Raw genomic sequence first — 27,690 nt, 5'->3', positions numbered from 1 at the left:
ATCGATCTTAAAAATTAGGAAAACGATTTTATTTCAGCATTTCAACAATACAAAATATTTTATCTATAAATAAAACTTGACATTCGCTTACTAGCTATTTACTGTAGGTTACTAGCTATTTACTGTAGGTTACTAGCAGAACACAGGAGTGATGTTTGCTGATAATGGACCTCTGTACGCCTATGAAGATATTCCATTAAAAAAAAATCTGCCATTTCCAGCTACAATAGTCATTTACAACATTAACAATGTCTACACTGTATTTTTGATCAATGTGATGTTATTTTAATGGATACATTTAAAAATATATATATTTAAACAAGGACATTTCTAAGTGACCCCAAACTTTTGAATGATAGTGTGTGTGTGTGTGTGTGTGTGTGTGTGTGTGTGTGTGTGTATATATATATATATATATATATTTTTTTTTAAACCAAATATTCTGTATACCCACCCCTACCTTGTCACAACACAACTGATTGGCTCAAATGCTAAGAAGGAAAGAAATGAACTTTTAACAAGGCACACCTGTTAATTGAAATGCATTCCAAGTGACTACCTCATGAAGCTGGTTGATAATGCCAAGAGTGTGCAAAGAGTGTGCAAAGCTGTCATCAAGGAAAAGGGTGGCTACTTTGAAGAATGTCAAATATAAAATATATTTTGATATATTTAACACTTTTTTGGTTACTACATGATTCCATGTGTTATTTCATAGTTTTTATGTATTCATTATTATTCTACAATGTAGAAAATAGTAAAAATAAAGAAACACCCTTGAATGAGTAGGTGTGTCCAAACTTTTGACTGGTACTGTATATCACTTGCACTTCTAGAGGCCTTAACAAAGGCTTCTAAACTGGCAGTGAATGCAGGGCAAAACAGACCAGAGAACATGGCAAATACTAAACCATTAAAGGTTTAAGACTTGCTGCCACTCCAATCTGTCCCCTACTGTATGCACATTCAATTGTTGAGGCACTGCTACCACTGTATCAGTTAAATTGGTACCTCACTCTCACTAACCGGTGGAACAAATGCAGCCTCTTACAAGGCACACCTCATAATATGTTAATGAAAACAACAATACCATGAACCCACTACAGGGAAGGGTACAGTATTCTGTGGGGTGGAATTACAGAACCATTGGAAATATAGCACTTTTTAACAGGAATGTACTGTTAAACCAAGTTTCTTAGGAATTGTATAGTATCAATTAATCAGTTACACCTAAAATCACCCAGATTGCATTTCAATTTAGGGCAATTAATCATTAATATAGTACTTTACTGTTAGTTTTGTATAATACTGTAAAAACAACTAGATGCTTTACAGTGTAGGTCCAGCATCATCAGACCGCCGCATGTCGTTCACCCGGTCTGGCACACGGACCGTTATGCCCTCCAGATCTCTGGATACGCAGACCTGACAACCCAGACGAGACCTGCAGGACCGCAGACAGCAGGTACAGGGACAAGGTCATTAGACACACTTTATTAACAGGGAACCATGTTGTCAAATCTATTCCCTTCCCACTAGCACCCGGTTTGCCTCTTTTGTGGTCAAGGCCCAGGCTGGTCTCATGCATTTTGTGACAAAATCATTTATAAAATAAAAATCTACAAAAATCTAATTTGATGCTACACAGTTAAAGCAAACACCAAGTCTTAAAAGTCTGTGGTGGAGGGGTTAATAATAAAAAAATATCACACTAGCATAATAAGCGCACATACACTATGTTCACATTCACATGTGAATAGACCTTACGTAACATGTTATGTTATCATTCCAAATGTGTGAGTTACTGTGTAAACTGTTTGTCTTAAACTGGGATGGGAGCCATGTGGGAGAAGCACATCCTCATTAGTAGAGAAACCCACAGTCAGTATCTGGTATTGATGTGTTCCAGAGAATCATGTTAGATATGTGAAAGGTCAGCCAGGGGAAAACTCTGGTCTTGACCAGGTTAAATGTTATAGACAAACAAGAGTCTCAAATACAAGGTGGCTGAGAGCATCACGTTGCTGAGACAGAGCACATGTGAGGGAGAAAACACACATTTGATATGCATTATAATCATACTGATTTGATTTGTCACCTGAGGGGAATTAGTACCCTTTTCATACCTAACTAATTATATTCTAATGTGAAGTGAATTGGAAAGAAACAATTATCTTTAATCTGCTCATCTCACCCGGCAACTGAACCTCTTGATCTCTATTGGCTGGAAGCCTGCCTGGAATAATGTGATTTATCAGCAGGTTAAGCTGTGAGACAGGCTCAACATGTTCATGTGTGTTCTATGTGTGGGAGAGAGTACATACTATGTGATGTGTATGCATCAGCAAGCATGTCACTCATTTGTCTGTGAGGCCTTTAATAGGCCAGAATCATCTTCCCGCCAATGTGTGTTTTGGAATGTGTGTGTATGTGTGTGACTCACGTATCAGTGAGGCCAAAGGCCAGGTCCAGCATGTCATTCTCCTCATCAGTGATGGGCCCCAGCTGGTTGTACACCTTCTGATCCAGGATCACATGACAGGTGGAACAGGCCAGGGTCCCCTCACATGCACCTGGGGAACACACATTTAAAATCAAACTGTTAAGGGATGATGTATATCAGGATCTATCAGTAGAAAACAGCCCAGTCCTAGAGGGGAAGGACTTCACTGACTTTCCGTTCATATGATTGAAACCACAGGATGTACACATCGTATTACCTTTAACCTGCAGAGAGAGAGAGAGATATGTAAGGCCTAGCACATAAAGGGGTATCATTCCAGCTGAGGATGTCAGGGGGTGTGTTTGGAGATAAAAAAAAAATGGGATATGTAAGGATGAAGTTCTGAAGGCACTGGATTAATGTCTACTCTAATGCATGGAACAGTTTATACTGTGAGGAGAGAGGAAGAGGTGAGAGGTTGTGAGAAAGCTTTACATCAGCCCAACCCACAGACCTGCCCAGAAACACTACAAAAATAATTTCAGCCTATCAAAAGCACATTCCATTCAGGGGACTGACATCCTTCTGCAAGAGGCGGGTTCACGCGTTGGCAGTTCAGTTGGTAGAGCATGTCGCTTGTAACGCGAGGGTAGTGGGTTCGAGTCCTGGGGCAACCCATACATAAAATGAGGGGGCGCAAACAACGCAAAAAAAGCCCATTGATCGTCTATTACCAGAATGCTAACAAAATTTGCACAGGTAATAGCCAGATCACATAGATGCCATTAGCTAAATGCTAACGAGCTAAAACTAACCAACTAATTGCAAAGACAGACAAATCCAGCTCAAGTTATACAAGCATAGCTAGTAGCTACCCAATGTAATTTTCAGTGAGTGTGGATACTTACAAGCGAAAGTGAACGAGACAAATTGTGCAAATGAACAAAGTTGTGATTCATGGTTTTCTGAAGGAAGAGCAGCATGTGTACAGAAAGCAGATGGGGGAAGAACCGAGGAGGGGGAAAAAACAGCAGTAGAAAGCACAGGGGAAAAAATGTCAGCTGTACAGAACTCATCCAGAACTCTGACTTCTGGCAGAAAAATATATATATTTATTTAACTAGGCAAGTCAGTTAATAACAAATTCTTATTTACAATGACGGCCTACCCCGGTCAAACCCTGCCCTAACCCGGACGACGTTGGGCCAATTGTGTGCCGCCCTTTGGGACTCCCGATCACGCCCGGTTGTGATACAGATCAAATCAGGGGCTGTAGTGACACCTTAGACCACTGCGCCACTCAGTAACTTCATCACCTCATGTGCGTTGCACAATAAAGACTCACCAATAGATAGATATAGAACGCTATGGACTCACCAGCTCCTGCTTTCTCCCGTTATGCTATTTACAAACAAACACGTCAAATCAAATTTATTTGTCACATACACATGGTTAGCAGATGTTAATGCGAGTGTAGCGAAATGCTTGTGCTTCCAGTTCCAACAATGCAGTAGTAACCAACGAGTAATCTAACCTAACAATTCCAAAACTACTACCTTATACACACAAGTGTAAAGGGATAAAGAATATGTACATAACGATATATGAATGAGTGATGGTACAGAACGGCATAGGCAAGATGCAGTAGATTGTATCGAGTACAGTATATACATATGAGATGAGTAATGTAGGGTATGTAAACATTATATTAAGTGGCATAGTTTATTAAAGTGGCTAGTGACACATGTATTACATAGATGCAGTAGATGACATAGAGTACAGTATATACATATACATATGAGATGAGTAATGTAGGGTATGTAAACATTATATTAAGTAGCATTGTATAAAGTGGCTAGTGATATATTTTACATCAATTTCCATCAATTCCCATTATTAAAGTGGCTGGAGTTGAGTCAGTGTGTTGGCAGCAGCCACTCAATGTTAGTGGTGGCTGTTTAACAGTCTGATGGCCTTGCGATAGAAGCTGTTTTTCAGTCTCTTGGTCCCTGCTTCGATGCACCTGTACTGACCTCGCCTTCTGGATGATAGCGGGGTGAACAGGCAGTGGCTCGGGTGGTTGTTGTCCTTGATGATCTTTATGGCCTTCCTGTGACATCGGGTGGTGTAGGTGTCCTGGAGGGCAGGTAGTTTGCCCTTGGTGATGCGTTGTGCAGACCTCACTACCCTCTGGAGAGCCTTACGGTTGTGGGCGGAGCAGTTGCCATACCAGGCGGTGATACAGCCCGACAGGATGCTCTCGATTGTGCATCTGTAGAAGTTTGTGAGTGCTTTTGGTGACAAGCCAAATTTCTTCAGCCTCCTGAGGATGAAGAGGCGCTGCTGCGCCTTCTTCACGACGCGGTCTGTGTGGGTGGACCAATTCAGTTTGTCCGTGATGTGTATGCCGAGGAACTTAAAATACCCTCTCCACTACTGTCCCATCGATGTGGACAGGGGGGTGCGGATACGTGACTGGCTCAACTGGGAACTACGGTAAGGTGAAATGAAGAACGCAATCTGCTTCATCTCCTAACGTATTGCACAAGTTGACTGCTGGTATTTACTTAAAATGTAGCTACAAATCTGAACATTACTCAAAAAAATTCAAATAAATAGTTTTGGCGGTATTGAAAAACCATCCCATGGCTTTTCCCCCGCAATACCCCGGGTGTACCACCCAAGACTAGAGACTAGAAATAGACCTCCAGTGGCCTTCGTTTACTGCTCTCTCCCACTCTCTCTAGACAGGAGGATGAGGAGTCCTGACATCTGCAGGGGAGGACAGAACCCCAGACAGGTTTTCCCCCTCTTTCTACCATGGCGCTCTTTCAGGGATCCAGATTGTATCATGTCAATGCCTAAATAGGACAGACGCGCAGGAGAAATGAGCTGGACAGAGAGACAGAGGGAAAGATAGAAAGCCTTGCAAACATCAAAGGTGATGTTGCTGACGCATATTGTGCTCACCGCCTCTTTCCCTCCCTCCCTCCCTCGGTTCTCTCACTCTGTCTGGATAGAATGCTTGATGCTGGGGCTCATCCATATAAAGCCATGGAAACATTTAGTAGAAGTGCCAGAGGTAACTGGGCAGCATGTTAAAGTGCCACTCTTGGTGAGAGAGTGACAGTCTAACTACACGCCCTAATATGGAAATAATGCCATGTCATCCTCTGGCTTCTTCATCAGCTTCTTGTAGGAAATGTATATTGGATCTTATCAACTAAACACAGTATCAGAAATATGGACCCACATTGGCAATTGTCAGGATGCGAACAGTATCCATAAGCCTGCAGTCTACTTCACCATGGCACACCTAGGACTGGCACAATTACCTTATAACAGTGTAACTGACGGTTGTGGATGAAGACCGTCATAACCGTTTATTTTTTGTTCAACAAACTGACTGAAGATGGGATGGCTGGGCATTTGTGTGGTTGAGTCCGTTTCGGTGGTAACATGGACTCTTAACAACGTGATGAAACTTTGTTGCTCCTTGCTGAAACAAGGAAGGTGTTGTAGCAAACAAGTCTTCAGGTGCATATGCAACAGCCCCCTCCCTGCAGCAGCACACATCGAAATAGAATGAATAGAACAGGCTTGGAACCGCTAACCCTGGCAATTTGACTGGTAAACTCATGGGTGCACTCGCAATGGCTGCCTGGTATTGTGATGCAATAATTTCCATGGTAATGTGTACTGAACAAAAATATAAAACGCAACATGTAACAATTTCAAAGATTTTACTGAGTTAGAGTTCATATAAGAAAATTAGTAAATTTAAATAAATTCAATAGGCCCTAATCTATGGATTTCACATGACTGGGATTGTAGATATGCATCTGTTGGTCACAGATACATTTAAAAAGAAGGTAGGCGTTTTGCCTCATACAGTGCGACATCTCCTTCGCATAGAGTTGATCAGGCTGTTGATTGTGGCCTGCGGAATGTTGTCCCACTCCTCTTCAATGGCTGTCTGAAGTTGCTGGATATTGGCGGGAACTGGAACACGATGTAGTACACTTCCATCCAGGCATCACAACATGCTCAATGGGTGAAATGTCTGAGTATGCTGGCCATGGAAGAACTGGGACATTTTCAGCTTCCAGGAAATGTGTACAGATCCTTGCAACATGGGGCCATGCATTATCATGCTGAAACATGAGGTGATGAATGGCAAGACAGGATTTCGTCACGGTATCTCTCTGTGCATTCAAACTGCAGTCGATAAAATGCAATTGTGTTTGTTCTCTGGATCTTATGCCTGCCGATACCATATCTCCACCGCCACCATGAGGCACTCTGTTCACAACATTGACATCAGCAAACCTCTCACCCACACGACGCCATACATGTGGTCTGCGTTTGAGAGGCCGGTTGGACGTACTGACAAATTCTCTAAAACAACGTTGGAGGCGGCTTATGGTAGAGAAATGAACATTAATTCTCTGGCAACAGCTCAGGTGGACATTTCTGTAGTAAGCATGCCAATTACACACTCCCTCAAAACGTAAGACATCTGTGTCATTGTGCTGTGTGACAAAACTGTGGCCTTTTATTGTCCCCAGCACAAGGTGCACCTGTGTAATGATAATTCTGTTTAATCAGCTATTTGATATGCCACACCTGTCAGGTGGATGGATTATCTTGGCAAAGGAGAAATACTAATAGGGATAAACAAATTTGTGCACAAAATTTGAGAGAAATAAGCATTTTGTGCGTATGGAACATTTCGGGGATCTTTTATGTCAGCTCATGAAACATGGGACCAAAACCTTACATGTTGCATTCAAATTATGCAGATTTGGCTCATGCAATGGAATATTTAGTAATGTCAGTTGAGTTGAATCAATGAATCACAGCACATAATGGGTACACTTCCTACTTTGCTCCTCGCAATGGCCGCCAGTCCACCCATTATGCTATCATTGACTTGAATTGGGACGCCAGTTCTCTTCATTCTATGACAGCATAATGTGTGTAAAACATTTTTTACACTGACCGCAGTCATTTGGCAGGCCAATTATGTCATCCAAGATTCCATGACCATCACAGCCCTAGGTACACCACACTTACCAAAACCTTCAATATCTAGGTTTTGTTCGACCACCAGGTCTAGAAGACTGTCGCCCTTGGCACTCGAAGTGGTGATCTTCCGCCCATCGCGGTTGATGAAATAGACAGTCACCTTCTCCTCTGACCTAGAGTAGGATAGAGAAAGTGAATGGAGACAGAATGAGAGAGAGAGAACCAGGGTTCTTTTCAGGTGAGCCACGAATAACATAATACAAAAAAAAACCTTTTGGCTTGCCCTTGAACCCAACTAAAAATGAGTTTGCATGACATATGTTAGCGTTGCCAGGATATTTCGTTACCTTTGAAGTCTCAAAAGATAAAGTATACAGGTAATGCACTGGACCCCAACAGTCACTCAAAGTATAGACTACCAATCACTGTCAAAGATGCTGAAATGTTGACATTTATGCGGCTGCATGCCTATGATAGGCTTTCTGTGGTGCCAGGGCAATGGATAAATGTTTATTGGTAGGCCTATTTGGTCGTCATTTCCTCATGTTAAGCCTAACAGTTCACAAAGCTATACACTGTGTCGCAATGATACTATTTTTAGACTGTTGGCTGGCGGCAATAATGTAATGACTTTTTCAGTAAATCAAGTTGGAAATTCAAACATTTCAGATTGTAAAAATAAATGTTCGATGCAACAGCATACTAATCAGCTACCAATAGATTTTTTTGAATATACAACTGTCCTTTATAGGCTACCTGAACCTGCATGACATGAGCCGTCCTGTCACTCTCTCCCAGTTTGGATAGAAAGTTGTTGTGCGTAAAACCAGTCTATTAATGGCAAATGATACAGTCAGTCCACCCTCAAAACACTAGTTTACCGTATTTAGCTGCTATTTACAAACTTTTTATAAAAATTACACATCAAATAGCCTAACAATGAGGAAAAGAGTAGTCGGCTTGAGGATAAATTCAGCCACTATTTATTGTTGAACTTACAGCCTACACAAATGGCCTGCAATATTCAAGGTACATTTAATTTAATTTAATCCAATTTGAGAGACTCCCCTGGTCTCCTGAAGTCCTCATTTTTTGTGTGTAAATGTTTTCAACATGGCCTGAATGTCCAGGTTGCTGGACCGACTGTGGCTCACAACACCATTATCCCATAAACCCTAGACCCACTCCAATTTGCATACCGCCCCAACAGATCCACAGATGACGCAATCTCAATTGCACTCCACACTGCCTTTCCCACCTGGACAAAAGGAACACCTACGTGAAAATGCTATTCATTGACTACAGCTCAGCCTTCTCCTCGATAGTGCCCTCAAAGCTCATCACTAAGCTAAGGACAATGGGACTAAACAGGTAACAACCCATCTGCCATGCTGATCCTCAACACAGGGGCCCCTCAGGGGCGAGTGCTCAGTCCCCTCCTGTACTCCCTGTTCACCTATGACTGCATGGCCAAGCACGACTCCAACACCATCATTAAGTTTGCAGACGACAACAGTGGTAGACCTGATCACAGACAATCATGAGACAGCATATAGGGAGGTCAGAGACCTGACAGTGTGGTGCTAGGAAAACAACCTCTCCCTCAACATGATCAAAACAAAAGGAGATGATTGTGGACTACAGGAAAAGTAGGTCCAAGCACGCCCCCATTCTCATCGATGGGGCTGTAGTGGAGCAGGTTGAGAGCTTGTCCACGTCACCAACAAACTATCATGATCCAAACACACTAAGACCGCCATGAAGAGGGCACGTCAACGCCTATTCCCCCTCGGGAGATTGAAAAGATGTGGCATGGGTCCTCAAAAAGTTCTACAGCTGCACCATCGCAACGGCTTGACCTCCAACCACAAGGCACTACAGAGGGTAGTGCGTATGCCACAGTACATCACTGGGGCCAAGCTTACTGCCATCCAGGACCTCTCTACAGTACCAGACGGTGTCAGAGGAAGGCCCTAAAAAGCCTTCCAGCCACCCTAGTCATATACTGTTCACTCTGCTACCACACGGCAAGCGGTACCGGAGCGCAGTCTAGGTCCAAAAGGCTTCTTAACAGCTTCTACCCCCAAGCCATAAGACTCCTGAACAGCTAATCAAATGGCTACACAGACTATTTGCATTGACTCCCCCCCACCATTTTTATGCTGCTGCTACTCTGTTTATTAATCACCTTACCTCTATATATTACCTCAATTACCTTGACTAATTTGCAGAGGCACAATTGTGCCCCTGCAAATTGACTCTGAACTGGTACCCCCTGTATATAGCCTCGTTAGTTATTTTATTGTTGCTCTTTAATTATATAAAAAAATATATTTTTATTTTATTTATTTTTTACATCAGTTTATTTTAGTAAATACATTCTTAACACTTATTTTTCTTAATCTACATTGTTGGTTAATGGCTTGTAATGTAAGCATTTCACTGTAAAGTCTACACCTGTTGTATTCAACGCATATGACAAATACAATTTGATTTGATGCATGCCAATATACACTGAGTGTACAAACATTAAGAACACATTCCTAATATCGAGTTGCATCCACCCTTTTTGCCCTCAGAACAGCCTCAATTCGTCAGGGCATGGACTCTACAAGGTGTCGAATGCATTCCACAGGGATGCTGGCCCATGTTTACCCCAATGCTTCTGACAGTTGTGTCAAGTTGGCTGGATGTCCTTTGGGTGGTGGACCATTCTAGATACACACAGAAAACTAATCAGGATGGAAAATCCTGCAGTGTTTTTGACACAAACAGGTGCACCTGGCACCTACTCCATACCCCGTTCAAAAGGTACTTAAATATTTTGTCTTGCCCATTCACCCTCTGAATGGTACAAATACACAATCCATGTCTCAATAGTCTCAAGAATATAAAAATATATTTTTTAACCGGACTCTTCCCCTTCATCTACACTGATTGAAGTGGATTTAACAAGTGACATCAATAAGGGACCATAGCTTTCACCTGGTCAGTCTGTCATGGAAAGAGCAGGTGTTCATAATATTTTGTACACATAGTGTATACCAGAGATAAGGGACTGTTGATATTGCAACAACAGAACTCAAATGTCGGTTCACCAGTATGAACGAAATCCCTTTTTTCAATAACTGTTTTCCGCTAAAGATGATCATCTGTTTGAATCTGCCAATTTATTGGCTGTCCAGTATCCAGACTACCTGTCCCCAGAGCTTCCTATACAGTTCATCTCTTTTCGTAACGTGTTGAGGCCGGCCATTAAGGAGAATGAGATGCTCAATTAAAGACGTTGCGGAATTTGTATTTGAAGCACCCTTCTGCCAGGTTTCCCTGATGTTGCTACAACAAGCTGTTTTTACCATCCCTGTAACTGTCACTTCTGCGGAGAGATCGTTTTCTAAACTAAAACCTTGAACTTATAAAGACCTACCTAAGAAGCATTAGGGTATCGGTCTGATATGGGCTTTTGAACACCTGAGTAAACTCCACTCACTGCACGGGCGCCATCATAGCCTTGACAAAGGCATTTGTTCACCGATATCCCTTTAAACATTGGTAGGGCCTCCCGAGTGGCACAGTGGTCTAAAAAAGGCACTGCATCGCAGCACTAGCTGTGCCACTAGAGATTCTGGGTTCGAATCCAGGCTCTGTCACAGCCGGCTGCGACCAGGAGACCCATGGGGCATGGCACATTATTAATCCAAGATGGCGTAGCAGTCGGAAGTGTGTGTTGTCTTGTCTCATGTAAATATAGTTTTTTCGTATATATTTAAATCTACTTTCCATCTACGTACTAAATATACTCTCCTGCAACCAGCCTCACCCAATGTGGTAAGGATCTGCTATTTTAATACATTAGAACCGGAACCCCCATCAGAAGCTAGCCAGCTAACTAGCTACTAGTCAGTTAGCCACTGCTAGCGGTCTTCACCGTTAACTCGGACTTCAGCAAGCCTCAGCTCGGTCAATACCTGCCAGTCTGCACAGAGCGATATCAACCCAGAGCATATAGGACTGCTTTTTCTCTACCACATCTCCGAATTCCTACTGCAAGCTCTGAAATTTTACACCGGCTCATCGCAGCTAGCTAGATGCAATCCGCGTGGATACTCCTGGCTGGGGCGGCAGGGTAGCCTAGTGGTTAGAGCATTGGACTAGTAACTGGAAGGTTGCAAGTTCAAACCCCCGAGCTGACAAGGTACAAAATCTGTCGTTCTGCCCCTGAACAGGCAGTTAACCCACTGTTCCTAGGCCGTCATTGAAAATAAGAATTTGTTCTTAACTGACTTGCCTAGTTAAATAAAGGTAAAAAAATAAATAAAAATAACGTCACAGTCCTGAAGCAAGCACCAGTTAGCCTTGAGCTAGGCCCATCTCCCGGCTAGCCGAAGAGGTCCACCAGCCAATTCTTGGGCTACAATTCCTCTTTTGCCAATTGGCCTGGCCTACTTACTGCCGACACGGCGTCCTGACAATTCATCATGACTGGTCTGCTGACGTAATCTTCCGAGGTGGTTTCAATCAGTCTCTTCCGTTGCGACGTCACCAGAGGCCCATCTGCTAGCCCCGGCTCGCTAGCTCGCCTAGCATAGTAGAAACTACTGAAATCGTCTCCCTGAATAATCTATTGCTACTCATTGGAACCTATGATCACCCGGCTACACATGCTTCTCCCTAATGTCAATATGCCTTGTCTATTGCTGTTTTGGTTAGTGATTGTCTTATTTCATTGTAGAGCCCCCAGCCCTGCCCAATATGCCCTAGTTAGCCCCTTTGTTCCACCCCCCACACATGCGGTGACCTCACCTGGCTTAACTGGTGCCTCTAGAGACAAAACCGCTCTCATCGTCATGCAATGACTAGGTTTACCTCCACTGTACTCACATCCTAACATACCCTTGTCTGCACATTATGCCTTGAATTTATACTCCCACGCCAAGAAATCTGCTCCTTTTACTCTCTGTTCAGAATGCCCGATTCGACAAATTCCTATAGCCTTTAGCCGTACCCTTATCCTACTCCTCCTCTGTTCCTCTGGTGATGTAGAGGTTAACCCAGGCCCTGCAGCCCCCAGCACCAATCCCATTCCCCAGGCACTCTCATTTGTTGACCTCTGTAACCATAAAAGCCTTGGTTTCATGCATGTAAATATTAGAAGCCTCCTCCCTAAGTTTGATTTATTCACTGCTTTAGCACACTCCGCCAACCCGCATGTCCTAGCCATGTCTGAATCCTGGCTTAGGAAGGCCACCAAAAATCCTGAAATTTCCATCCCCACATGTTCCGACAAGATAGAACTGCCAAAGGGGGCGGAGTTGCAATCTACTGCAGAGATAGCCTGCAAAGTTGTGTCTTACTATCCAGGTCTGTGCCCAAACAATTCGAACTTCTACTTTTAAAAATCCACCTTTCCAGAAACAAGGCTCTCACCATTGTCGCTTGTTATAGACCCCCTTCAGCCCCCAGCTGTGCCCTGGACACCATATGTGAATTGATTTCCCCCCATCCATCTTCAGAGTTCGTACTGTTAGGTGACCTAAACTGGAACATGTTTAACACCCCGGCCGTCCTACAATCTAAACTAGATGCCCTCAATCTCACACAAATTATCAAGGAACCTCCCAGGTACAACCCTAAATCCGTAACCATGGGCGTAACCATTTTTCTACGGCTGGCCATGCTTTCCACCTGGCTACCCCGGCCTTAGATATCATCCTGACCAATTTACCCACTAAATACGCCTCTGCTGTCTTCAACCAGGATCTCAGCGATCACTACCTCATTGCATAGGTCCGCGGTCAAACGACCACCCCTCATCACTGTCAAACGTTCCCTAAAACATTTCAGCGAGCAGGCCTTTCTAATCGACCTGGCCCGGGTATCCTGGAAGGATATTGACCTCATCCCGTCAGTAGAGGATGCCTGGTTGCGCTTTAAAAGTGCTTTCCTCACCATCTTAAATAAGCATGCCCCATTCAAAACATGTAGAACTAAGAGCAGATACAGCCTTGGTTCAACCCAGGCTTGACTGCCCTTGATCAGCACAAAAACATCCTGTGGCGTTTAGCATTAGCATCGAATAGTCCCCACGATATGCAACTTTTCAGAGAAGTCAGGAACCAATATACTCAGTCAGTTAGGAAAGCTAAGGCTAGCTTTTTCAAACAGAAATTTGCATCCTGTAGCACTAAATCCATAAAGTTTTGGGAAACTAAAGTCCATGGAGAATAAGAACACCTCCTCCCAGCTGCCCACTGCACTGAGGATAGGAAACACTCACCACCGATAAATCTACGATAATCGATCATTTCAATAAGCATTTTTCTATGGCTGGCCATGCTTTCCACCCTACCAAAATCTCAGCACTCCCTGCAGCAACATGCCCAAGCCCCACCACCGATTCTCCTTCACCCAAATCCAGACAGCTGATGTTCTGAAAGAGCTGCAAAATCTGGATCCCTACAAATCACCTGGGCTAGACAATCTGGACCTTCTCTTTCTAAAATCATCCGCCGAAATTGTTGAAACCCCTATTACTAGCCTATTTAACCTCTTTCGTATCATCTGAGATCCCTAAAGATTGGAAAGCTGCCGCGGTCATTCCCCTCTTCAAAGGGGGAGACACTCTAGACCCAAACTGTTATAGACCTATATCCATCCTGCCCTGCCTTTCTAAAATCTTCAAAAGCCAAGTTAACAAACAGATCACCGACCATTTTGATGGTTTCCGAGCTGGTCATGGGTGCACCTCATCCACTCTCAAGGTCCTAAACGACATCATAACTGCCATCGATAAAAGACAGTACTGTGCTTTTGACTCTGTCAATCACTGCATTCTTATCGGCAGACTCAATAGCCTTGGTTTCTCAAATGACTGCATCGCCTGGTTCACCAACTACTTCTCAGATAGAGTTCAGTGTGTCAAATCGGAGGGCCTGTTTTCCGGACCTCTGGCAGTCTATGGGGGTGCCACAGGGTTAAATTCTCAGGCTGACTCTTTTCTCTGTATATATCAATGATGTCGCTCTTGCTACTGGTGATTCTCTGATCCACCTCTATGCAGACGACACCATTCTGTATACATCTGGCCCCTGTTTGGACACTGTGTTAACAAACCTCCAACCGAGCTTCAATGCCATACAACACTCCTACAGTGGCCTCCAACTGCTTTTAAATGCTAGTAAAACTAAATGCATGCCCTTCAACCGATCGCTGCCCGCACCGCCCACCCGACTAGCATCACTACTCTGGACGGTTCTGACTTAGAATATGGGGACAACTACAAATACCTTGGGTGTCTGGTTAGACTGTAAACTCTCCTTCCAGACTCACATTAAGCATCTCCAATCCAAAATTAAATCTAGAATCGGCTTCCTATTTTGCAACAAAGCCTCCTTCACTCATACTGTCAAACATACTAGAGGTCGACCGATTATGATTTTTCAACGCCGATACCGATTATTGGAGGATCAAAAAAAGCCGATGCCGATTAAAAATCGGTCAATTTTTTTACTTTTATTTGTAATAATGACAATTACAACAATACTGAATGAACACTTATTTTAATTTAATGTAATACATCAATAAAATCAATTTAGCCTCAAATAAAAAATGAAACATGTTCAAGTTGGTTTAAATAATGCAAAAACAAAGTGTTGGAGAAGAAAGTAAAAGTGCAATATGTGCCATGTAAGAAAGCTAACGTTTCAGTTCCTTGCTCAGAACATGAGAGCATATGAAAGCTGGTGGTTCCTTTTAACATGAATCTTCAATATTCCCAGGTAAGAAGTTTTAGGTTGTAGTTATTATAGGAATTATAGGACTATTTTCTCTCTATACGATTTGTATTTGATATACCTTTGACTATTGGATGTTCTTATAGGCACTTTAGTATTGCCAGTGTAACAGTATAGCTTCCGTCCCTCTCCTTGCTCCAACCTGGGCTCGAACCAGGAACACATTGACTACAGCCAACCTCGAAGCAGCGTTACCCATGCAGAGCAAGGGGAACAACCACTCCAAGTCTCAGAGCAAGTGACGTTTGAAACACTATTAGCGCGCACCCCGCTAACTAGCTAGCCATTTGACATTGGTTACACCAGCCTAATCTCGGGAGTTGATAGGGTTGAAGTCATAAACAGCGCAATGCTTGAAGCATTGCGAAGAGCTGCTGGCAAACGCAGGAAAGTGCTGTTTGAATGAATGCTTACGAGCCTGCTGGTGCCTACCATCGCTCAGTCACACTGCTCTATCAAATCCTAGACTTAATTATAACATAAACACAGAAATACGAGCCTTAGGTCATTAATATGGTCGAATCTGGAAACTATCATCTCGAAAACAAAACGTTTATTCTTTCAGTGAAATACAGAACTATTCCGTATTTTTACAATTCCCTTTTGATTTGAACTAAATCAGAAGACCGCCCCTGAGCCCAGTTAGGGTCAGGCCTCCTGGGACAGCCCTTTTCAGCACTTCCGAATAAAAACCCCACTCGGGTTTTCGATCAGCAGACCGAGGTTACCTCAATTACGAGATGGCTAAAGGTTGCAGACCATGTATTTCTCCATTAGGAGGACAAAGGTTGTAGACCATTGCTGAATCTTTTAACCATACCACGTGGTTAAACTCGTAGACTATCGATATCCCGACAGAATAAGAACAGGTCTGATATTAATTACTAGTCTGCAGCTAGGAATTCGGTATCATCGAACGCGAAGAACGACAACCGCCGAAACAAACATTCTATAACGAAACAAATTAATGTCACACTGAACTATCCACTATAACCATGACAGAGAGAGAGAGGGAGAGAGATGGACAATTCTACAAAAGAAACAAACTTTTCACCAGCGATCAAGACGACACACTGAGCGTAAATATATATATTGATTGCAATTTTTCCCGAATGAGTGAGTGTTCATGTGCAAAGGATTAGCATTTCAATTGTCATAATTATCACTTTGTAGTGATTTCTTAGTTGACCCCCACTTCCCCTTTTGTCTAACAAGCCGCCCTGCCAGTTTAGCCCACTAGGGCACATTCTCCTATCATTTCATGTAACCACATTTACCTTGTTTGTTTGTTTGTTTGTTTGTTTATGCATTTCTGTGAATTACTTAGTAATAAATTAAATGATTTAAGACAATTGATGTATGGATGACTCATAGTGAAGACTGGGTTTGTGCAGATAACCAACAATTTATGGCGTTTGGAATGAGACTTACGTGAGGTAAAGTAAATAATTCATTAATTCGAAGACTAATTGATCAGATAAAGTATCTGAAAAGTTATTTTAGGAAATTATAACTTTGTAATCTGAATATTTTTCCTTGGTGCCCCGACTTCCTAGTAATTACGGTTACATGATTAATCAGTCTAATCGCGTAATAACTAATTACAGAGAATCTTTGATAACGACTATCAGTCTTCAGTTAATGATAGTAAAGACACGACACATTGCACAACCTTCAATGTAATGTCATAATTACGTAAAATTCTGGCAAATTAGTTCGCAATGAGCCAGGCGGCCCAAACTGTTGCATATACCCTGACTCTGCGTGCAATGAACGCAAGAGAAGTGAATATTGCCTGCTAACCTGGATTTCTTTTAGCTAAATATGCAGGTTTAGAAATATCTACTTCTGTGTATTAATTTTAAGAAAGGCATTGATGTTTAAGGTTAGGTAGAGTCGAGCAACGATTGTGCTTTTTTGCAAATGCGCTTTTGTTAAATCATCCCCCGTTTGGCGAAGTTGGCTGTGTTTGTTAGGAAGAAATAGTCTTCACACAGTTTGCAACGAGCCAGGCGGCCCAAACTGCTGCATATACCCCGACTCTGTTGCAAGAGAAGTGACACTATTTCCCTAGTTAAAATAAATTAATGTTAGCAGGCAATATTAACTAAATTTGCAGGTTCAAAAATATATACTTGTGTATTAATTTTAAGAAAGGCATTGATGTTTATGGTTAGGTACACGTTGGAGCAACGACAGTCCTTTTTCATGAAAGCGCACCGCATCGATTATATGTAACGCAGGACACGCTAGATAAACTAGTAATATCATCAACCATGTGTAGTTAACTAGTGATTATGATTGATTGCTTTTTTATAAGATAAGTTTAATGCTAGCTAGCAACTTACCTTGGCTTCTTACTGCATTCGCGTAACAGGCAGGCTCCTCGTGGAGTGCAATGTAAGGCAGGTGGTTAGCACGTTGGACTAGTTAACCGTAAGGTAGTAAGATTGAATCCCCGAGCTGACAAGGTAAAAATCTGTCATTCTGCCCCTGAACAAGGCAGTTAACCCACAGTTCCTTGGCCGTCATTGATAATAAGAATGTGTTCTTTAACTGACTTGCCTAAATAAAGGTGTTTAAATAAATAAAAAATATTTATTTAAAATCGGCCAAATCGGTGTCCAAAAATACAGATTTCCGATTGTTATGAACACTTGAAATCGGCCATTCCGATTAATCGGTCGACCTCTAAAACATACCCGTGTCAAACTGACTATCCTACCGATCCTTGACTTCGGCGATGTCATTTACAGAATAGCCTCCAACACTACTCAGGAAACTGGATGTAATCTATCACAGTGCCACCCGTTTTGTCACCAAAGCCCCATATACTCCCCACCACTGCGACATGTATGCTCTCGTTGGCTGGCCCTCACTACATATTCGTCGCCAAACCCACTGGCTCCAGGTCCTCTATAAGTCTGCTAGGTAATGCCCCACCTTATCTCAGCTCACTGGTCACCATAGCAACACCCACCCGTAGCACGCACTCCAGTATGTATATTACACTGGTCATCCCCAAAGCCAACACATGCTTTGGCCGCCTTTCCTTCCAGTTCTCTGCTGCCAATGACTGGAACGAATTGCAAAAATCTGGAGACATATCTCCCTCACTAACTTTAGGCATCAGCTGTCAGAGCAGTTTACCAATCAATGTACCTGGCTGTGTACAATCTGTAAATTGCACACCCAATTACCTCTCCCCATATTGTTATTTATCTTCTTGCTATTTTGCACCCCAGTATCTCTACTTGCACATCCTCACCTGCACATCTATTGCTCCAGTATTAATGCTAAATGGTAATTATTTCACCTATATGGCCTATTTATTGCCTTACCTCCCTACTCTTCTACATTTGCACACACTGTACATAGATTTTTCTATTGTGTTATTGACTGTAGGGTTTGTTTATGTGTAACTCTGTTGTTTTTATCAAACTGCTTGGCTTTATCTTGGCCAGGTCTCAGTTGTAAATGGGAACTGCCCTACCTGGTTAAATAAAGGTGATATAAAATGTAAAAAACAATTGGGCCGGCGCCGTCCGGGTTAGGGGAGGGTTTGGCCGGCAGGGATGTTCTTGTCCCATCGTGCACTAGCGACTCCTGTGGTGGGCCGGGCGCAGTGCACGCTGACACGGTCGCCAGGTGTACGGTGTTTCCTCCGACACATTGGTGCGGCTGGATTCCGGGTTAAGTGGGCATTGTGTCAAGAAGCAGTGCGGCTTGGTTGGGTTGTGTTTAGGAGGACACACGGCTCTCGACCTTTGTCTCTCCCGAGTCTGTACGGGAGTTGCAGCGATGAGACAATTGGATATCACGAAACTGTGGAGAAAAAAAAGGGTAGATAATATAAAATAAAACTTTCAATCAGTAGAAAAAAATACAAATCAAGGCCTGAGTCACTTTTTCAGTCAAATTTCTGAAGCCCAAGAAACAAACAAACACTTAGATTCCTAGTACATATGGAAATGTACTATTACTTTTTGGAGGGTTACTGTCAAAAAAAGAGACATTGATGACATGCGCATGGGCCCTCCAGGGCTCGTGGGCAACCCCACCTTTCGGAGGCTGTGAAAGTGTTCGGTATACCAGTGAGGTCATGCTACCCATACACACATCATTCACTTATTTTTCAGTTACTTCCTTTACTACAAAAACAAAGTTGCACTGCTATGTAGGCTTTTAGTGGATGGTGGTCCAACCATGGTGCTGCTATAGTTCTGTCTGGTCACAGTATCCCTTCATCTTATACTGTAGGAACTTCTTTAACACTCTACTTCATCATCTGAGGAAAGCAACACTGTCTGTTTAGCATCCAACACTGTTGTAGTTTGGTAGCCAGAGCACAGCATCCAAACACCATCCACATAACAGACTTTTACAAGGTTGTTTCTGTGTGCTGTACTGTGTGGGCCAGAAGCTCTGGTTTATAGAGTTAGACAATAAGAACACACTTTCTCCGTTACTACTCTCACATGATGAATCACTGTCATAGGGTTTAACAGCGGTAAAACCAAGAGTTTAATAATTGTCATATCAGTCTATGGTCCTCCCCCCTAAAGCAAACAAACAGTCTTCATTGTAACCAGGCGACTTGGTTTAGTGTTAAGATCAAAGTGTCAATGCTGCTGTCACTAACAAGAAGGGCCAACTCTAGCCTTTTGGGGGGCCCAACATAAGAATTGTTTGGTTGGCTCCCCTCTTGACGGTGTAGAGAATTTTTTGTTTTAAAGTTAATTTCCTGCAATTCTACACATTTCTCCAGCCTGCCCTGTACAGAAATTGCACTCGGTTTCCAAACATTCACAGTGGTGTGTATTTATAGTTTCCAAGGAAAGCCAGTTTTCCCCCCCAAAAACTCTAAAAAAAAATATATAAAAAAATATCTCACCAGAAAACACATTTGAGCGAAACCCGGAGAAGGTTAGTGGGAAAGCTGCTGTTACCGTCGAATACTACTCGCCAATGTGCAATCATTGGACAATAAATTAGAAGAGGTACGATCACGAATATCCTACCAACGGGACATCAAAAACTGTAATATCCTATGGTTCAGGGAATCATGGCTGAATGACGACATGGATATTCAGCTAGCGGGACATACGTCGGCAAGATAGAACAGCACACTACGGTAAGACGAGGGAGGGCGGTCTGTGCATATTTGTAAACAACAGCTGGTGCACGAAATCTAAGGAAGTCTCTAGTATATTGTGATAAATTGCAGGCCACACTACTTGCCTAGACAGTTTTCAGCTATACTTTTCGTGTCTGTTTATTTACCATCACAGACAGATGCTGGCACTAAGACAGTACTCAGTCAGCTGTATAAGGAAATAACCAAACAGGAAACCACTCACCCAGAGGCAGCGCTCCTAGTGGCCGGAGACATTAATGCAGGGAAACTTAAATCAGTTCTACCACATTTCTATCAACATGTTACATGTGCAACCAGAGGGAAACAAATTCTAGATCACCTGTACTCTACACAGAGACACATACAAAGCTCTTCCTCCATTTGGTAAATCCGACCACAATTCTATCCTCCTGAGTCAGGAGCAGGAAGCACCAGTGACTCGTTCTAGAAAAAAAGTGGTCAGATGAAGCAGATGATAAACTACTGGACTGTTTTGCTATCACAGACTGGAACATGTTCCGGGATTCTTCCGATGGCATTGAGGAGTACACCACATCAGTCACTGGCTTTATCAATAAGTGCATCGAGGACGTCGTCCCCACAGTGACTGTACGTACATACCACAACCAGAAGCCATGGATTACAGGCAACATTCGCACTGAGCTAAAAGGGTAGAGCTGCCGTTTTCAAGGTGCGGTATTCTAACCCGGAAGCATACAAGAAATCCTGCTATGCCCTGCGACGAACCATCAAACAGGCAAAGCGTCAATACAGGGCTAAGATTGAGTCATACTACACCGGCTCCGACGCTCGTCCTCAAATCAAATCAAATTTTATTTGTCACATACACATGGTTAGCAGATGTTAATGCGAGTGTAGCGAAATGCTTTGGCTTCTAGTTCCGACAATGCAGTAATAACCAACAAGTAATCTAACTAACAATTCCAAAACTACTGTCTTATACACACAAGTGTAGGGGGATAAAGAATATGTACATAAAGATATATGAATGAGTGATGGTACAGAGCGGCATAGGCAAGATACAGTAGATGGTATCGAGTACAGTATATACATATGAGATGAGTATGTAAACAAAGTGGCATAGTTAAAGTGCCTAGTGATACATGTATTACATAAAGATGCAGTAGATGATATAGAGTACAGTATATACGTATACATATGAGATGAATAATGCGGGGTATGTAAAAATTATATTAGGTAGCATTGTTTAAAGTGGCTAGTGATATATTTTACATAATTTCCCATCAATTCCCATTATTAAAGTGGCTGGAGTTGAGTCAGTGTGTTGGCAGCAGCCACTCAATGTTAGTGGTGGCTGTTTAACAGTCTGATGGCCTTGAGAGAGAAGCTGTTTTTCAGTCTCTCGGTCCCAGCTTTGATGCACCTGTACTGACCTCGCCTTCTGGATGATAGCGGGGTGAACAGGCAGTGGCTCGGGTGGTTGTTGTCCTTGATGATCTTTATGGCCTTCCTGTAACATCGGGTGGTGTAGGTGTCCTGGAGGGCAGGTAGTTTGCCCCCGGTGATGCGTTGTGCAGACCTCACTACCCTCTTACGGTTGTGGGCGGAGCAGTTGCCGTACCAGGCGGTGATACAGCCCGTCAGGATGCTCTTGATTGTGCATCTGTAGAAGTTTGTGAGTGCTTTTGGTGACAAGCCAAATTTCTTCAGCCTCCTGAGGTTGAAGAGGCGCTGCTGCCCCTTCTTCACGATGCTGTCTGTGTGGGTGGACCAATTCAGTTTGTCTGTGATGTGTATGCCGAGGAACTTAAAACTTGCTACCCTCTCCACTACTGTTCCATCGATGTGGATAGGGGGGTGTTCCCTCTGCTGTTTCCTGAAGTCCACAATCATCTCCTTAGTTTTGTTGACGTTGAGTGTGAGGTTATTTTCCTGACACCACACTCCGAGGGCCCTCACCTCCTCCCTGTAGGCCGTCTCGTCGTTGTTGGTAATCAAGCCTACTACTGTTGTGTCGTCAACAAACTTGATGTTTGAGTTGGAGGTGTGCGTGGCCACGCAGTCGTGGGTGGACAGGGAGTACAGGAGAGGGCTCAGAACGCACCCTTGTGGGGCCCCAGTGTTGAGGATCAGCGGGGTGGAGATGTTGTTGCCTACCCTCACCACCTGGGGGCGGCCCGTCAGGAAGTCCAGTACCCAGTTGCACAGGGCGGGGTCGAGACCCAGGGTCTTGGAGGGTACTATGGTGTACAGTGCTTGCAAACTATTACAAACTAAAGGGAAGCACAGCGGCGAGCTGCCCAGTGACACGAGCCTACCAGACGAGCTAAAACAATTCTATGCTCGCTTCGAGGCAAGCAACACAACATGCATGAAAGCATCAGCTGTTCCGGATGACTGTGTGATCATGCTCTTCGTAGCCGACGTGAGTAAGACCTTTAAACAGGTCAATATACACAAGGCTGTGGGGCCAGAAGGATTACCAGGACGTGTGCTCCGGACATGTGCTGACCAACTGGCAGGTGTCTTCACTGACATTTTCAACATGTCCCTGATTGAGTCTGTAATACCAACATGTTTCAAGCAGACCACCATAGTCCCTGTGCCCAAGAACACAAAGGAAACCTGCCTAAATGATTACAGACCCGTAGCACTCACGGTCGTAGCCATGAAGTTCTTTGGAAGGTTAGTAATGGCTCACATCAACACCACTATCCCAGAAACCCTAGACCCACTCTAGTTTGCATACCGCCCAAACAGATTATTGCATCTCCTTGTGTTGTTGTCCTCTGGTGGCTTTCCTAAATTAGTCATGGATGGAGATAGGGATTTGGACTTGTAGTTTTCCTTAATTCTCAATACTGGCCAATGATTATAACCGCGATTCTGATCCAACCATAAATCCATACATTGTGCCCTTGCCCTGAGAGGATGGAAGTAGCTTGATGTAGTATGCTAATGTTAACTAGCTGGCCTGGCGTATCGTTGCCCATAAAATGAAGTTAGGCTAGCAAGCAAGAATTTTAGCCAGGTAGCCTAGGACAACAAAAACTAAAAGTGTGTACTGTATGACAAAATCAAAGACCATTTAGGCAACATGAAAAAGGAAGATGGCATTGCCGTTTCTATACAAGTAGGGTGAGTCGGAAACATTACCTTGCTTGAGCATGCTGTAGGTCATTTAACTGTTTGTTACATGCAATATGTTTTGTGGACTTCAGACAGATTTTGCTCTCTGGTTTTGTAATGAAACAAAAGGTGTGGTTGAATTCATTCTGCCACTGTGTCTTCTTATTGTCTCGGCCTTAGGCATATACTATATATCACAATGCTAAAGCATATGCACTAGCAGGTTATAGAGTAAACAATGCAATTTCCACAACACAAAGGTTGTAATATGGATTTTTTTCCTGGATTGGCATACCCTGAGATTTTACCCACACCCACTGAACATGCATGGCTTGAGAGATGTGGTCACTGTTCGAGTGTGTATAGCTAGCTACCTAGTTTAACTCCTTGATCACATCGTTAGTGTCATTGCGTTTTGGTACACCAGAAGTACATTCATTTCCATTAGAATGCTGCGTTTGCCTTGCAGCATCGCGTTGCAGAGGCAGTTGCAATGCGTTGTGTGGTGCATACCTTGGATTTATCGAAGACGGCTTGACAGAAATAGTAGAAGGTGAATGTTGAACTTTTGTTGCATACATATCCAAATGATGCGGCGTACCATTTTTCACAATGATGCTGTCGGTGTGATCAAGGCATAAATATCAACAGTACTGCCACAGCAGCATAACATTTGATTAACACTTGATTTTGAATAGTTCAATTATACTAAATTCTTGCAACCAACATAATGTTATATATATATGGGGGATACAACCATCCCAGCTCTGCAGATTTTGTGTGAATAATCATTAGATAATTGTTTTTGGTACTGTCCATATGTAGCTTGTTTTTGGTCGCAGGTCCAGGAATGGTTGAAGAATTGCAACATTTATCTGGAGCTAACTCTGCAGATAGCACTACTGGGTGATTTGAAAAGTCATAGTCAATTGATCAATAATATAGTAATTATTTTAGCAAAAATGTTTATCTTTCATTTACAATCTGTAGAAACTATGAGAATAGAAAGATTCAGAACTTTAATGAAATATGGCAACTAGAAATGTAAAAATGGATGGTGTTAAGAGCTAGATGGGAGGGGTTGAGTGGAGCTGAACGGTGGGATTGAATAACAAGATAAATAATGTAAAATATACCGTGTCCGTAGAACGTGTATAGGTTCAGAACTTTTGAAAAACAGCACAGTTAAAAATATGACAAAATAAAATTCAAACTGGATGGTGTTCAGAGATAGATGGGAGGGGTTGATGGTAGCTGAAGGATGGGATTAAAAACGGACAAAATATAACTATAACTCTTTGCCTTGACAGTTTTGCACACAATTGCCATTCTCTCAACCAGCTTCACCTGGAATGCTTTTCCAACAGTCTTGAAGGAGTTCCCAAACATGCTGAGCACTTGTTGGCTGCTTTTTCTTCACTCTGCGGACCAACTCATCTCAAACCATCTCAATTGGGTTGAGGTTGGGTGATTGTGGAGGCCAGGTCATCTGATGCAGCACTCCATCCCTCTCCTTTGTAGTAAAATATCCCTTACACAGCCTGGAGGTGTGTAGGGTCATTGTCCTGTTGAAAAACGAATGATAGTCCCATTAAGTGCAAACAAGATAGGATGGCGTATCGCTGCAGAATGATGTCATAGCCATGCTAGTTAAGTGTGCCTTGAATTCTAAATAAATCACAGATGGTGTGGGGGTGCTTTGCAGGTGACACTATCACACCTCCATGCTTCACGGTGGGAACCACACATGCAGAGATCATCCGTTCACCTACTCTGCGTCTCACAAAGACATGGTAGTTGGAACTAGAAATGTCAAATTTGGACTCATCAGACCAAAGGACAGATTTCCACCAGTCTAATGTTCATTGCTCATGTTTCTTGGCCCAAGCAAGTATCTTCTTATTATTGGTGTCCTTCAGTAGTGGTTTCTGTGCAGCATTTCGACCATGAAGGCTTGATTCACACAGTCTCCTCTGAACAGTTGATGTTGAGATGTGTTTGTTACTTGAACTCTGTGAAGCATTTATTTGGGCTGCAATTTCTGAGGCTGGTAACTCAGGTAATGAACTTATCCTCTGAAGCAGAGGTAACTCTGGGTCTTCCTTTCCTGTGGCAGTCCTCATGAGAGACAGTTTCATCATAGTGCTTGCTGGTTTTAGCCTACATCATTGTCAATATTCGGTCTGGTTGGCTGATGGGCGCAGCAGAGAGAGGCAGAAAGAGTGAGGTCAATCAGTAAAAGAAATTGAGCTAGCTAACTAGCAGAATTACATCAATCATCAACAATTAGCTGATCACCCCCCCTCTTTTCCCAATGTCAATGATGTCTTTAGGAGGCACTGTAACTAGCCTTCTTAAAATTTGAGATGAGTTGTTACAAAAAAATAAAAATCTAATTTTTGCTAAAGAGGCATTTGGTATTTTATGAATTTTGAGATTTTTTTCCATTTTGAATACCTGCTCCCCGAACGGTCTGTGCACGGCCCTGCATAGGCAACAACTAGAAATGTGAAATACATCAAATACAATACTAAACCAAGTGAGTTCAACCACAAGTGAAAGACGTCTCTCCCACAGTACACAGTGGTTTATGGTGATGTGTTGCTGTCCTCTAGTGTCTATAAGTGAGAGGACAATTTTGGTAAGGAGTCTCGATCCCTTCTCCCTGAATTGTGCACTTGATCACTCTCTCTACTAGAGATTAAAGCATGGCACTTTCAGTTCGTTCCATAGGACTTTCTCTATCTGCTTCTATCTATTGAAAGTCCTAAGGAACCTAGAGAAAGTCCTAGCGAGATAAGGACTGTTGAACCCAATAGTAATTAAATCACTACCCCTCCAGATGTAGTTTGTGGCTGTGTTCAAGGCCATGTCATTACACAACTACCGAGATTGTTTTAATATCACAGCCATAGATCCTATGAAATTATTCAAATTATATGGTCCTAGCCCTAAATAGTATATGCCCACACGCGCATAATACAATTATAGACATTACATTTTCCTACTTGAGTGGCTGTGCACACGGCTGTTTTTGCAACGTTTTTGATATTGCAAGGCTAGGCCTAAAAACTTGTGAGATTGTATAGCACTGCAAGTGACACGTGCACAAAGGGAGAGAAAAAAATACTGTTGCGGCGTGATTGGATAAAGCCTAACCCTGGGGACGTATTGCCTGACGACACAAAATGAATTATTCCGCTGCTGTATGTTCGCTAAATTCTTCATTTCGAAAAAATAAACTTCTACTCTTCGAGCATACCGATAGTGTTTTCGCGCAAAATGGTACGCAGTATCATCTGGATATGTGTGCAACAAAAGTTCAACATTCACCTTCTGCTAGTATTTCTGTCACGCCTTCAACGCATACAGTTTGACGCATACGTTCGATATATCCAACGTATACATCACACAGAACGCACTTCAACTACCTCGGCAAGGCAAATGCTTCGTTTGGCCGAAGCAAGGAGTTGTAATAACCAGGCAAGCGGACAAGCGTCACTTAGATTTTTTTTTATCAGGGAGCCAATCATACAACAGTAGGACAGGCTACCCAAAGTGTGCAGTCGGCAGATGTTTCATAAAGAAAGATTTTACTCTTTCTGTAGGAAAGAACTGATGACTGCACAAGTGTGCCACATATATACGCAGCAGGACTTCCACGCATCCTGCCTTTATAACGTTCCATGCTGAACAAATATTGCTGACCTTAATCGGATACTTTCTCATTCATAAAATATGATCAAAGTTATGTTGACGTTGAATAGCCTAATTGAAATGTATCAGGTGCATTCAGTCGACATGCAAACATTGTTTCATCTGTCTTTCTATGGCATGGCTAGTGTTGAATGCTAAATAATACAATTTTAGACGTCACATGTTCCTACCTGAGTGGCTGTGCACAGGTGCCCAGTAGCACCTTATTACCGCCAAAGACCTGGGGCAGGTATGGTGATATTAAAATCCTAGATGCTGCGTGAAACGGAACGGCACATTTCGTTCGATATCGTAACAAACGAGTAAAAAACTGTATTGATGCAGACGCAACCGACATGTTGCCCCAACGTCGATGTAAAATAGCCAAAATAATAGCAATTGATGCAAGTTGAGGAGTGTATCAATGTACCCAGGCGAGAGCGAAATGTAAGCGCCACAAAACATTTACCCCACTTGCAACC

The 27,690-nt window shown here is 42.8% G+C and overlaps 1 protein-coding gene across 1 annotated transcript; it reads right to left on the bottom strand.

Annotated features, from left to right (window-relative positions):
• Positions 1-780: 780 nt before the first annotated feature.
• Positions 781-27,690, bottom strand: LOC112224936 (adrenodoxin-like). The gene is made up of 4 exons (XM_024388531.2): positions 27,400-27,690; positions 7,520-7,644; positions 2,444-2,573; positions 781-1,444 (listed from the first exon to the last, which is right to left on the bottom strand). The coding sequence occupies exons 1-4, from the start codon at positions 27,564-27,566 to the stop codon at positions 1,330-1,332; spliced, it is 537 nt and encodes a 178-aa protein (XP_024244299.1). The 5' UTR covers positions 27,567-27,690; the 3' UTR covers positions 781-1,329.

The sequence above is a fragment of the Oncorhynchus tshawytscha genome, linkage group LG26, assembly GCF_018296145.1.
Source record: "Oncorhynchus tshawytscha isolate Ot180627B linkage group LG26, Otsh_v2.0, whole genome shotgun sequence".
In the NCBI taxonomy this organism is placed as follows: domain Eukaryota; kingdom Metazoa; phylum Chordata; class Actinopteri; order Salmoniformes; family Salmonidae; genus Oncorhynchus; species Oncorhynchus tshawytscha.
The sequence above is the reverse complement of the archived record's forward strand: the minus strand, read 5'-3'. Positions and strand labels throughout refer to the sequence as shown.